Raw genomic sequence first — 14,408 nt, forward strand, 5'->3', positions numbered from 1 at the left:
TAAAAAAATAATAATTTAAGAAAAACTAACAAGTGCTTAAAAAAAGGCTTCTCCTAATAGTTTTTAACTTTTAACTTTTTTTATTATTATAAAAAAAGAAACTTTTCATTATAAAAGTTTTTCTAAAAATTTGTAGCTTGTTACATAAAAAAGAGAGAATCTAAAATAGCAATAGTAATGCGGTATATTCAGTTGAAGTAGTTAATGGTGGGGTGAGGTTATCATTGTGGTGACGAATCTTGTATGTATTTCTACGAAAAGAAATTTATCTATTTTTCGGGAGAGAAGGTGAAAACACATAAAAACTCTTGCATGAAAATAATGTACCTCCAATCTTTTAAAACATGCATATTTCTAAGGCGACTAAATTTCAAGAAGAAATTATATAAATGGAGACTTCAACTAGACTTATTAAAAAAAAAAAAAACTTTGTTCCTTTGACAATCTCATTCTCCATACATTTTTTTGATTGGTTATACAAATACATAAAATCATTGCATAAACGTGCAGACCTAATTTGTTTAAGTGAAATAAATTTAACAATGAAAACTCATCATCTAATCAAACGTGTTTTATTCCACGGAAAGAATTCAAATCTCACCATTCAAAGAGGGAATATATTCTTCCATGTTCCATGCAAAGTTCAATGAAATGAGATATAAAATAAAATCTTAATTCCATTTTCTCCCCCAACATGAGAGCCTCTCATTCCTGGAATGAACATGAAATTAGTTAAGCATTGAGGTAAGATACAACAATGAAATGAAGGACAAAATTAGAAAGGAGAATTGAGTGCAAAGCCAAATTGTATTTATACATGAGAACTAATCGCCCATTTACAACTACTCATTGTTCTATACTGTCATTGTCAGACTAGGGGATGTTTCCAACACCAATGGCAAGTAAAATAATTTGCAGACGGTGAATTTGTTGATTCAAGTTTCACCAGTTGGCGGTCTGCGTCCTCGACCTCGAAGAACTCGGCCGCGGGGAGAAGCTCTTCCACGACCTCTAGGAAGTGCAGAAACCACCCCAGCCTGTCTCAATTGAGCCCTCTCTCGGGCTCGCTGTGATAAATTTATGGTTGTTGACGGAGTACTAATAGGTGATGTCTGTTTTATCTCTTCTGTTTCAGATGGAACACTACTGGTGGTGACTGGCTTTGAAACAGGTAAGTTCAATTTAGAGGTACTACTTTCTGCAGCACTACTCGCCAAAGTACCCTGACTCACGACAGGTGCAGGCTCAGCTACCTGATCAGTCTCAACTGATATTGGTTCGTTCCCATCAGCAGCCTCCTCAGCCAAGTCACCTTCATCATTCTTATCATCACTTAAAAGCTCAGGAGAATTAATCTCACCAGCCTCTAGAGCTTCATCATCAACCCTAGCTGGGGAACGTTCAGGGGTTGCAGCAGGCTCCGCTTGACCTTCCCGAGTTTCTTGGTTTTCCACTATGTTAGATAGATCACTGCCACACTCAAGATCTCCAGTTTCTGGCAACAATTCTCCCTCCTCTCTCTCACTGAGTGCCAATGTTGATTGCTGGTTGTCTGCTTCAGTGTGATCCCTCTGAATCTCATCAGACTGAACTATTGATTCAACAGGTTGATCTAGATTCTCTTCTGAAATTCCGGTTTTGTCACCTTGTAATTCTTCTTGACTCGTACCACCCAAGTGTTGCGGATCTTTGGTTTCCTCGTCTTTTCCAAGAGCAATCTCACCTTCCTCATTTTGACCTTCATTGACTTCCTCATTTTGGCCTTGTGGCAACTCACCACCGTCAAATGATTCTTCGGTGATTGGATGACTGCCAATAAATTCCGGAGTTGTAACAGGCTGTTCATCAGCACTATCTTCTGGGGACTCTGATCCTTTTGATTTCTTCAAAACAGGTACCAATACATCAGAGCCCTTTTCACCAGGTGTGACAGATTCAGAAGTGGAGGTAGGAGCAATGCGTTTTCGAGACAATGGTTGAGATGATAGAGCATAATTGCTTGGAGTTTCTGTGTCACTGGAAGGTCCAGGCTTGCCCCCTGGTCCTTCAGCATCAGACATTTCTATGTCACCTTGAGGCTCGTCGACTTTTACTAGACGAGGCCTGACCAATTTCCTACCTGTTTTTCGTGTTTCAACAGCAGCTTTGGGCAATGCAAGTCTTTTCTCACTTTCTCCAGTGGCTTTAGGTGGTAATCTTCTTGCTCCAGTAGCCGCCAAGGTTAAAATGTTAGGGGATTGAGCATGGACCATAGAACCTGCCAAGTGTAGTTGTTCCATTAGTATAACCAGAGTTACAAGGTTAGCTAACGTAGAGAACCGTTATTAGTAATTATTGAAAACAGCAATCTTTATGTGTATCACATCCTTTGTCTATCTTAAGACACTAGGTTTTCTATAATCTTGATGTGCACGACATTATAGAGTTAAAAAACAACCTGTAGGAGCTGCCGAACCATCTGTAATTGTTGTTGCATCTCCCTGATTGCCACGACCTCCAAGATCACAAAATACCAAATGAGCTTCCTTTTCAAAGTTTTCAACAGCAGATATATAAGGAGCAGTGAAGTCATCGACATTGGATCCAGAAAGAAGTTGAGCCACATTCGTTCCCTAAGAAAATTTATACAATAAATAAATAAAATAAATAAGCAAAACGGGCTCAGAACATAATCATAAAAAATGATCCCTGCAAGCTAAAGCATCCCTATCCACTCAGCATTAATTAGGTTGCGCAATAAATCACTTTTTAAATTATTACCTCGGGAAGATTGCCAACAACAATCTTAAGCTTTTCAACTTCATCGGATAACCTCTTCTGAGCCTCCTTGCGCCTCTCAAGTTCATTAATAAACTTTGTTTTCTCCTGAAAGTAAGTAAATCAATTAAAGGGAGTGAATGTATATATACATATATACACATAGAGAGAGAGAGAGAGAGAAATATTTCTCAAGCAGCTTGAGATATATTTATCTTCGTCTACTCTAAAATTACGTCGTTTTGTTTATTTATTTTCTTATATTAAATGATTCAACTTTGAATAGTTATGATTCCCTTTTTCTCTCTCTTCCTTTTGTCACTATTGATCTATCTTTGTACGATTATGATTTAATAGACGGAGATAAAGTTATCTCAAGCAGCTTGAAAAATGATAAGCCCATATATATATATATATATATATATATCAAGAATGGCTGACAGAAATTGACTAACAGTGGGGCTGAAAAGTAGAGAGATAAATTGACAAGTACAATAAAAAAGACTAAGGTAGCTCAGGCAACTTCGAGTGTCAATTCTCTCCTTCCAAACTTACTGACACCTTTGCTACCAGTTTCTATATCTGCTCTCTGATTTACCGACATTCTTGTCCTGCCCACATCAACACCCACGCTACATAGGGGATCAGATCCCCATCTTCTCCTAAACCTCTCCCTATAATACACCTTAGAAACTGATACGGACCCATATAGCTGAAATAGGACCCAAGCCCACGCAGGTCTAGTTGTTGAATCAGATAGCTGGGAGTTTGTTAGGAGGGGAAGGATCTGGAAGGGATGTGCAACTGAAAACGGGCGGGAAAGTTAGCTGTATAATGCTCTAGAGTTGTCACTATTGTTGTCACTATTGTTGTCACTATTATTGTCTACTTCCTTTACTGTAATTACCTTTCATTACTGTCATTGTAAGGTCTATTAGGAAACTTGTCTCTGTTATTGTAATTACTGATACATTGTACTTCTGTTTTCATAGTAAAATGCTTCTGTTTAGTTGTTTCTTTGAATTTGTTCTATTGATGTCTATCAGAAACTGGTGAGGGTCTATCAATGGCACTTGAAATGATAATGTACATCAAGTAAGAAGCCAAATTAGGTAAGAAACCAAGCCATCGAAAAGGAATCCTTGTATAGCATTGTAACAAGCAAAAAAGTTGCATTGCTTCAGTTAATATAAAGCACAATAGCATTTGCATATAAGCTCTCGAGACAAAATGCAACATTGAAATGCTTAAACATGAATAGCAGGCTCTATCAAAAACCAAGATTCCAATAATTCCATACAGAGAAGGTATTTCTTAATCATACCACACTCATTTAATATTCTTCAACAAATGCGAGTCAATAAAGCAAGGGCTTGAAATTTTGATTTTGATTAACAAATACAGAAATAGAGCATCTAATTAGCATAAAAAATTATAAATAAAAGCAATTAGGTAAAGGGAAAAAAACCTGCTCAACATTGTTGTAAGAGTCCATTATAGCCTTTAAATTTTTCTGTCGTCTGTTTTTCTCTATACTATTGTCTTCCTTCTCCTTCTTCAATTCATCTCTCAGTCTCTCCACGGTTCTTTCCAGAATCTAGCAAACAGAAAATAACAATTAAAATTAAGAAATAGGGGATCACCTTTCCCAAAAATAAGTGGAAAAAATCCAAATCACTGTTTCTACAAACCTGTATTCTAGTTTCTTTTTCCTCCTTCATCGCTTGTTCACCAGTTGTATCACTTGTTGACCTTTTCGCTGATACACACCATCAAGTTTTAATAAATTTCAGCAACAAATAGAATAAAAGGTACTAAATCAGGAAATGAAAAAAAAGAAATGAGGGCAAGGACGGAGGGAGACTGGGGGAACAAGATTATTACCTTGTTTGATTTCATCTAATTGCTTAGAAAGTTGCTCATTCTCTTTCCCTAGGTCTTCCTTTTCCCTTGACAAAGTGTCCATTTTCTTCTGCAAAATGAAAAAAGACAAAAAGATGAAAAAACGCAACGTGAAACCAATATCAACAAATAATAATAATAACAATAATCTGGAATATATGATTACCAACAGCCAACAGGGAATACTATTTGTTTGTTTAAATAACTTATATCCACCTTAAAAATAGCAAACTGAGCGAGCTGCTTCCGATTTTTTTCCAGCTCCAGTCTTAGGTTAGCCTGTTCAATTAACCATGACACAACTGTTTATAAAGAAAATAACTTTTTTTTAAAAACTTTTAAGAGAGAACCGATACCTCAACATGCAGAATGTCATTAATTCTCTTCTCTCTCTCCATAAGATCCGATCTGCAGTTTGAAAGGTCTTGCTCTAAATGTGAAACAGAATCCTGCTTTTCCGAAAGAAATTGACCAAGTTCCTCTATCCTAGCATCCCTATCTCTCAGTTTATCCTGATGAGATGAAATAAAAAAAGTAAATAAATTTAAGACACAAAGATGATATCTCATTTCAAATAAAACAATATAGAAAATCTAACAAATCTCTCGCTCTCTCTCTCTCTCTATATATATATCTCTCTCTCTCTCTCTATATATATATATATAGAGAGAGGGGGGGGGGGGGATCTTCGACTCTGGTGTAAGATTAAGAAATCTTACTCCTCATTTCAAATATTTTTTGCCACTCACATAAAAGTAAGTATTAACCTTTTTGAAGAGATGAGAGAGAAAAAATAATAAGATTCACTCACTTTTATGTGAGTGTGGCAGAAAAAATATTTTTGCAGCAAAAGCAGAAATGTTAAACCTTATATATATAATATATATATATATGTATGTATAGCATTCACTAGACATATAAAAAAGAAAACTTGATATTTCTTGCCAGATCCAAAGTAACTAAAGTTTTTGGTTCTTCCATTTATATGGTTATCACTTAGTCCATTTCTAACCAATAAGGGACTTCACTAATCACACTTGGATTCTCAACATTCTCCCCTTCAAATGTGAGTCCCAAGCCCACATTCGCTCTCCCTCAAGTGAAAGGTTTTTCAAGTATTTATGGGGTTACATCACGGCTTGACTACACTCATGAAGTCCTTGGCTAAGATGGGTTTGAAAGCCTATACAAACACGAACACTAACCACAATCTTCAGATACTTGATACACATAGGCTAATCAACCATTAACTCTACCATGTTTGAATTGTAAAGAAAGTCTGAATCTTTGATTGTATTACAATAATGAGAGGTTACAATATATATACACCCCCCATGTGTTAAATGAGGAAACAAATCACTCCAAATAAAGAGGAAAAAAAAACTGATTCAACACTTATTCTAATTGATCCTAGAGAGAAATTAGGGATTTGACAATATACGATATAAAGAACTAATTCAATCCAAAAGCTTAAGTTGTTGGGTGAAGCTACATTAATGGTTTTATATTTCTCTAACACGTCGTCTCACACAAGAGCCCATGGTTTTATACATTCACTTGAAGGGTGGATGATGCATAGGTCCAACCTACCTGTGCTAAGAGACTCCACAATATTTGATAATTTTTATTAATAAAATGGGGGTGGTGAGGATCAAACTCATGACCACTTAGTCATGTTGGTTTTGACCATATAAAGAACCAATTCAACCCAAAAGCTTAAGCTGTTGGGTGAGGTTACATTAATAGTTTTATATTTCTCTAACATACGGAAAGTAATCTTCCTGATTTTCTACACTAATCTAATGAAATTAAATCATAGAATATACAATCAAATAACTATGGGATCTATTCCTTAAATAGAAGATACTATTCAACACAGATGAAAATAAAGAACTGAAAGAAGAACATCTAAAATTTCCAAGATGTATGATACGAATAATGTAAGACAACAAGCTATACATTTTCAAGGGAGTAGCAAACTTCAAGAATAAGAAAAAAAGGGAACCCGATTGAGGATTAATTACTAGAAACCTGCAAGGCAGAGAGAGAGGCCTAAATATACTCTAAAATGAACAATTATTATAACAACCTGCAAATCTCTAACAAGTTTCTTCACTCGATCATAATCCTCCACATCAACCTTTTTGCTCCTTTCAAGCAACTGGAGAGAAAAAAAAATCAGAAAAAAAAAAGGCAGAACAAAAACAGAGTAAAAATAGTAATAAATTATATTTTCACTGTTTCAAAAAGCAATACCTCAGAAACCTTGTGATTGAGATGGTCTTTTTCTATTTTTAGGGTTTCAATCTCTTTCTTATGGCCATCCAGCTGAATTTCTCGTTCCCTCATAAGATTCTCTAGATTCTCTGTATCAGCTCTTGCCTTTTGTGCTAGTTCACGCATTTTCTAATAAGAATTCAAGAAAGTTATGTTTCTTAGTAACACAAAACACTACACCATGCAACAGATTTTACCGAAATATAAGTCAACAAACAAACCACACGAGGCTATCTTGAAAAGTCAACACAAATCAGTTGATGATGGTGATACATGCAAGAAATTTTGTCAACAAAGAACAGCAAGGAGATATGGGAAGAGGACCAAAATAAAATTCGTTTTTTCTAGCTCATGAACCTTTTATAACAAGAAAATGTAAACAACCAAAAAGGAAACAGGTAAAGGGCATATCCATATACCTGACACTCTTCAAAGTTGTGCTTATTTTCTTCCCTGAGCTGCATGTTACTCTCACGAAGTAAGTTCATTTCCCTAATCTGTAAATGATATTAAAAAAGATCTTATTTGATTGATCATATAAGGTAATTAGGAAACATATTTAATTAAAAAAGATCAACTTATTATGTCATCAAGAACCAAGCCATAGATAATGAGGAAAAGTAGATCCTGACAACAAGATTCTCAACCTGAAGCTGCAATGATTTGAACTCTTCTTCAGTAAACAAAAATGATCTTGATTTTGCACGCTCAGCTTCTAGCGATGCATGTGCAGACTCTGCCGCCTTCAAGGCACTATCAAGCTACAAAATACCATTAAATACACGAAATATAAATTTCAAAGATGGACACAAGAAACTGAATTCAAAAATCAAGTTCTTCACATGAATGACCCTTCCCCAAACATATATATGACATAAATGCACTCCTCTATATCCGATTGAGTTCCAAACACATGCTATAGAATATGAAAAAACAAAATACTATTGTTAAAATAACAAATCATAACGTAATAGCTCTATCTCTTCATGGTGGAGAACATCAGAAGGGCTGGCAGCTGTTTAAACAGTTTAAAAAACCGTAACACACATCCATATCAAGGGCCTTAGGTGACAGTAACAGTGAAAATCTTAAGTTTCTTTGAATCCAGAGTTAATAATTGTCAGAAGGAGAAGTTATAGGGAAAAGGCAAAGAAAATATAACAAAAAAATTGCTGCCCTCAACAACAAATCCTTACAAAACCAAAGACAATCATCACCCATTTCAAATTAGCTGAGAAACTGAGACTGGATAAGAGATTAGGTTGAGATACAGATAAAAAAAATTAAAAATATAATTATACGAAGATTGGAAGAGATAGATATTACTCATGTCAGACAACAGGTGTTGATTCAGAATGATATATCACGTAATAATAGAATAATGGAACATAAAATATAGTTATTGGAGCACTTGCTAAATCATTTACCTTTTACCTTGCCATAAGAAGGTAGGTTGAGAGATTAGGTATTACACACAGAATACAGATGTTTATATGTTAAGATATAAAAAACATATCAAAGAAGAAACTGTGCAAAATTTAACCTGTGACTGTAATCGCAGTTTTTCTTGTTTTAACAATGTAACTTCTGTTTCTGCCTGTGTCAGTAGAAAAATAGTATTAGACAACCAAGAGATGAACATACAAATAGAAGAAAGAGAGAGTATTAGCAAGACTAAGGTATTTACAATTTCTTTTGAACGTCGGAGATAATTAATCACATTTTGAAGGCCAGCATCACTAAATGTATCTGCACTACTACTTCCAGATGAAATGCCAGCAGCAATACGCTCCTTCTCAGCCCATTGAATATGTGAAGCCTCAAGTTGGGTATGCAGTATTTTATTCTGAAGAATGTTGATAGTGTTCCTCAAGTAAATAAAACAATAGCAACTAGTATAATACAACATAAGACGGGCAGAAATATCAAATGAAATGCCATATGGCATTCTAACTTCCATGCATTAAAAATCCTCAAATCATCAATAGGTCTGTTGCCATAGCATATATGAACCAAAAATTTATACCCAGTTCAATGACACATGCAATTGAACAAATGAGAAAAACTAGAATGAAGATGAAAAGAAGAAATTAAGAAGAAAATTGGTGGATAAATAGATAAGGAATCCTCCACAATGGGAGAAAGGAAAAATAAAACAACAAAAAAACTAGAAGACATCAGGGGAGCAAAATTACCAAATCCTAAATCAATTGCTTAGCCAAAGAAACTTAAGAAAATATCTGACAGTTACATATTAAAAATAACATCAACGATATTAATTAGATCATGTCCTGAATAAATCAAGTTCCAAACAAAAAAGATTCGCCCATAATGAAAATTTTATATAAAAGTTACTCAAATAAACCTGATATGTAAGTATCTATGACATAATCATACAGTTTTCAGCAAAAAAAGTTTATTTTTGTACTGAAGCACATTAAAAACAGTCATAAAAGATATTCTCAATGACCTGTTCATTGATTTCTTCGTATTTCTTTTCAGCATCTTTCCTCGATATCTCTAGTCCTGCCTTCTCCTCTTCCCACTTAGCCTTTAGTTCATTCTGTCAAACACAATATAAAAATTGCAATTATCATTTAAAACTTAATGACTTTCAATTGATTACATAAAAAAGACATCGTGACAAATCAATTGGAACAAAACCAAAAATAACATAAAGAAAGGCCAAAAAAACAGATAAAATAGCAAGTACTCAAGATGGAAGGTAAAGTTGACAAGTGCGGAAGCAAACCAGCACATAAATATTACCCACGGCCTTGGTTTCCATCACTCACATCCAAATGTCCTCAAGCAAGAATAAATTAAAAATCCAGTGGAATTAGCACTTTAAGAAATGTTGAGATATATAGTCCCACATTAGTTGTATGAGCAACTAATGTGGAGTTTACAAGGCCTTGGGCACTCCCACCCTTTGAGCTCGCTTTTGGGGTGGTATATCCCAAGGTTCTTTACATAGTATTAGAGCCTCGTGTCCCGGGTTCGATCCTCGCCACCCCCCACTTTCTCTTGTGGAATTTCCTTAGCACAGGTAGGTTGGGCCTGTTGTATCATCCACTCTTCAAGCCCAATGGACTCTCGTGTGAGGGGGCGTGTTGAGATATATAGTCCCACATTGGTTGTATGAGCAACTAATGTGGAGTTTATAAGGCCTTGGGCACTCCCACCCTTTGAGCTAGCTTTTGGGGTGGTGTACCCCAAGGTTCTTTACAAGAAAAGGGATGGCCTTGTGTGGTTAGGTGTTTATACTAAAAGGCCTATTAACCCCAAGCCGAATTGCCCCAGCTCGTTTTGGGGGTTAGGTTGGAAACATGGAATATGATCCAACACCCGGAGAAACACATTTCTCATCTCCTTTCCCACATTCATTCTCCAATCACAGCCTATGAGTCGCCAGCTCATTCTTCAAAAGGCACGCAGTCAGTATGTCTGATTTTGGAAACATAAAGTTGCAATTAAGAATATTATTGAGTATCTACACTTCCCCTTTAACTCTCAAAACTCTCCCTCTTTTTACCATCTTCCCCAAATCTTTCTACCCTATACAATTCTATTCACTTAATAAAGTACAGCAGGGTTCTAGTAGTTATATAATCATCATTATCTTCGTGACAAATATCTCATTTCCTTAAATTGAATAAACTTTATGTAAAGAACCAATTCAACCCAAAAGCTTAAGCTGTAAGGTGAGGGCCTCTTTAATGGTTTATATTATACTCTAACATCCCCCCGCACACGAGAGCCCACTGGGCTTGAAGGGTGGATAATGCACAGGCCCACCTACCTGTGCTAAGAAAATTTCACAAGAGAAAGTGGGGGACAGTGAGGATCGAACCCAGGACACGAGGCTCTGATACCATGTAAAGAACCAATTCAACCCAAAAGCTTGTTAGGTGAGGACCTCTTTAATGATTTATATTATACTCTAACACTCTAGAATCAAAGTTTGAACCATGTAACACTCTAAATTCATGTTTTCTATTTGAATCAACTGATGCAATTAAGATTTAAACCTAAAAAGTTTAAAATAATAATAATAACAAGTTATCATCCCACCATTTGTATGTGGATATCAAATTAATGACTTTCAATGAACCACACATCTTGACTACCATACTGCAATCAAGCTATCACAGTTATACATATCAGGAAAATGGTAATGAGAACATAACATTCAAACTATTTTTCTGCTGTTGCACCTGTAATAGTGATTCAGTAATGCCTCTTCTATAACATGACCACTCAAAACTAAAGAAAAGAAAAATGTATCTTTCATTATCGGTCATATATGTGTGTGTATGAAACCTTAAGTATCGACTACGCAAATAGATCATGAAGAAAAATCACTAAGATTTAGACCGGCTATTTCTTTTAAAACTGCATGACGCAAAGCAGCCAAAGGTAAGGTATATTAATCCTATGATAAGCCATCAAAATAGAGTAAACCAAACCAACTAAGATATCATAAGGGGCTCCAATAAATACCTCAGGATTTTTGAACAAAAATATATAAGAAGGCAGAAACAATAAACGAACTATAGTATAAGTTTCAAAAAAAGAAACAAATAGTAAATGTAAATATGGAATGAATATGAAATTTTACATTTTCAATTTTCTGAGCATCAGCTAGTTTACGTAATTCAGATGCCTCCTCCTGGAGCAAGGCCAGTGCTTTAGATGTTTTAGTCAACTCCTGAATTGTTTCAGACTGGAGAATAACCTGTGCCATAAAAACATCTAAGATTAGAAAGAATGAAAAAAAAAATTCAAATTAGCAGAGTATGAAATGTGTTATCTCCAAGTTTCCAACAGTTTGTAAAAATGATCATAAAACAAAAAATATTCACATCTACAAAAATTAACTATCTAAACAACAGAAATAAAAGTAAAAAAAAAGAATCAATGGAAACAATTAAGGGAATGTTTGGTTTGTTTTCTATTTTCATTTCCAGTAGATATGTTTTCATTTATAATTATAAAAAGTCACCCTGTTTTCACTTCTGTATCCTATTTTCAAGTGATTTCAATTTATTGCACAGGATATGGTGAAAACGATATGGTGAAAACATCATTTCCTAGTTTTCATAATTTCAAGGTTATCGGAAACAAAATGAAAACAAGGTTGCAATTTTGTATTTCTTAATTAAAACAGGATAAAAATAAACACCCTGAAAGATAGATAAGCATGCTGAATTCTAAAAAAGACATCCCCTAGTCAGAAACCCTGACATGGGTTGAGTTTTCAGAGACAGAGAGAGAGATGAGAGAGCAGAGCTAATGCTCATCCCTAATGATAGCAAATCAGAACCCCGGCACTTCTGCCCAAGGTAGTCAAAATCACGATTTTGCGATTTTTCACAGTAAATGATCCAAATCGGTTGCTGGATCACAATTGCATAAGATCGAGTGAGATCACCGGGGAAGATAGTGGGATTGCGTGAGATCGCCGATTTTGCTAAATTATTTGACCTGACTTGAAAACCTGTTTAACCAGTTTTTTAACCCGTTTGACCTTACTCAAAAATTAACCTAAATAAGAAAACCCAGAAGCCCATTCTACCTTGGAATAGACCTGTGCAGCTCATCGCATTGATTTAATGTTGGAGGATTTGGAGAAGATACAGGTTCACCATCATGCTATTCCAAGGGGGGAAAAAATCACAACTTATATTTATTCAAGAACTTCTTTGATTAAAGGAAGATTTTTGGTAATCCAATAGACAATATTGCAATTAAGAAAAAAACTCCAACAAAATAGTGGGAGTCGTACGGGAATGAACATCCAGAGCTCCAAAAAATTTTGCTCATGTTTTGAGCTTGACATGCAGTTCCTCCGATTGAGAGTGTAATTGGAGTACCTTTAAGATGGTAAATTTCATGAATATGAAAATATAAATTGTACTTCATTTCAAGAATGAATTTTGTATTAATTATTTTTATATTTGTTTAGGTCCATACAAAAATAAGAAATCGTTTGAAACAAAAGACTATGAATGATAGTGTTTTAGTGATGCCTATTTCAAGATTGGCCAAGAAGAAGGTGGCTAGAGAAATGAACGAGTATAATGTTGATGATATTTCTTCTAATGATGATTGCATCATGGAAAATGATGAAAGTCCATCTAACATTGAATACTTTGATGCAGAGAACTTGGTGCCAACTCAAAATGAAGACTTGGTTGAACCTACAAATGATTTGAAGTTACCGAATTTTGATGAAGAAGCTGTTGAAGATGGAAAGGAAGATGCCATGCCCATGCTAGATGATGATTGTGATTTGAATGCTTTGATAGATTAAATTTATACTATTTTGTTTTGGTTTTGGTAATTCGGTAAATTGTATTTGTGACTCAAGTTGAATGTTTTCGACTTTGGAGATGCCATACTAGATAATGATTAAATTTTTATTTTGAATGCTTTGAAGTTTTCTTTAATATTTGAAGTTTGAATTGTCTTTTAAAACTCAGGTTGAGTAAAATGTTATTTTATATGCATAAATATTTTTTATTATTATTAAAATTAGAAAAGTAAGATCTTTATTATCCGTGTCGATCCCATGATTTACGATCTTGCCACCTCTTTCCGATCTTAATTAATATCTTGATTTTGACTACCTTGCAGATAAGAACGTGCCCTTGCCCTCTTGAAGGGAGAGAAGGGGGGAAACAGCTGCTAATATCTCACTATCTGACGAGCAAAAGGAGGAATCCATCCAAAGGGGGGTTTGTGTTTGATTAGCTAGTTGGTGAGGCAATAACATAGCTGCTCCATATTAGAGAAAAAGTAGAATAGCTTCGTATTCTACCTTTGTACCTACTGTCCATACTTGGGAAAAAAAAAAAAATTATTACAGAAAGAAAAAGGTGGGAGTTCAAAGGTGTTATAAGTATAATATAAAATACAAAAAAATTAACCTAACAACTTAAACTTTTGGGAGAGTTGGTTTCTCCACAAAAGGTTGGAGAATAAGATATTGGGCACCTAATGTCCACATTTTGTAAAAAAAAAAGAAATTTTACTACAGAAAGAAAAAGGTGGGAGTACAAAGGTGTTAGAAGTATAATAAAAAATACAAAAAAAATTAATCTAATGGCTTAAGCTTTTGGGAGAGTTGGTTGCTTGACAAAAATGCTGGAGAGTAAGATATCCTCAACAAATGCAAAACAAAAGGAGAAAACAAAGCAGAGACAAATAAAAGGCACGTCTAAAAAACTAGTGAGTGTAGGAGAGAAGTCAAGTCTCCTAAGAAACTAGGATAGCCAATGCACAGCTCTCTTAGAAAAAAAAATTTGAAATGAACACTGCTAATCCTGATTGCCCAGCAGCCCTTGGAAATGGATATTTAAGATAACAAAACAAAAAACAATATCAGCATAATTATTTACTAGCTACTTGAATCTAAATATTAGTCACTCAATTAAATGAAAAAATAAAATCAGATAGCCAAGCAACTT

General features: G+C 34.9%; 1 protein-coding gene across 1 annotated transcript in view; it reads right to left on the minus strand.

The window, feature by feature from the left end:
• Positions 1–642: 642 nt before the first annotated feature.
• Positions 643–14,408, minus strand: part of LOC133317504 (nuclear-pore anchor) — a 34,901-nt gene continuing 21,135 nt past the window's right edge. The window contains exons 33-48 of the mRNA XM_061519371.1: positions 11,558–11,674; positions 9,407–9,499; positions 8,624–8,782; positions 8,480–8,533; positions 7,584–7,697; positions 7,356–7,433; positions 6,916–7,065; positions 6,749–6,820; positions 5,016–5,171; positions 4,876–4,938; positions 4,642–4,729; positions 4,449–4,516; positions 4,226–4,354; positions 2,761–2,865; positions 2,438–2,612; positions 643–2,257 (exon numbers count right to left, since the gene is read on the minus strand). Of these exons, the coding sequence (XP_061375355.1) occupies positions 936–2,257; positions 2,438–2,612; positions 2,761–2,865; positions 4,226–4,354; positions 4,449–4,516; positions 4,642–4,729; positions 4,876–4,938; positions 5,016–5,171; positions 6,749–6,820; positions 6,916–7,065; positions 7,356–7,433; positions 7,584–7,697; positions 8,480–8,533; positions 8,624–8,782; positions 9,407–9,499; positions 11,558–11,674 (2,943 nt within the window). The 3' untranslated portion in view covers positions 643–935. The remainder of the gene's footprint in view (positions 2,258–2,437; positions 2,613–2,760; positions 2,866–4,225; positions 4,355–4,448; positions 4,517–4,641; positions 4,730–4,875; positions 4,939–5,015; positions 5,172–6,748; positions 6,821–6,915; positions 7,066–7,355; positions 7,434–7,583; positions 7,698–8,479; positions 8,534–8,623; positions 8,783–9,406; positions 9,500–11,557; positions 11,675–14,408) is intronic.

The sequence above is a fragment of the Gastrolobium bilobum genome, unplaced genomic scaffold, assembly GCF_033153095.1.
Source record: "Gastrolobium bilobum isolate Gb01-03AN ecotype WA unplaced genomic scaffold, APGP_CSIRO_Gbil_v1 utg176449, whole genome shotgun sequence".
Classification (NCBI taxonomy): domain Eukaryota; kingdom Viridiplantae; phylum Streptophyta; class Magnoliopsida; order Fabales; family Fabaceae; genus Gastrolobium; species Gastrolobium bilobum.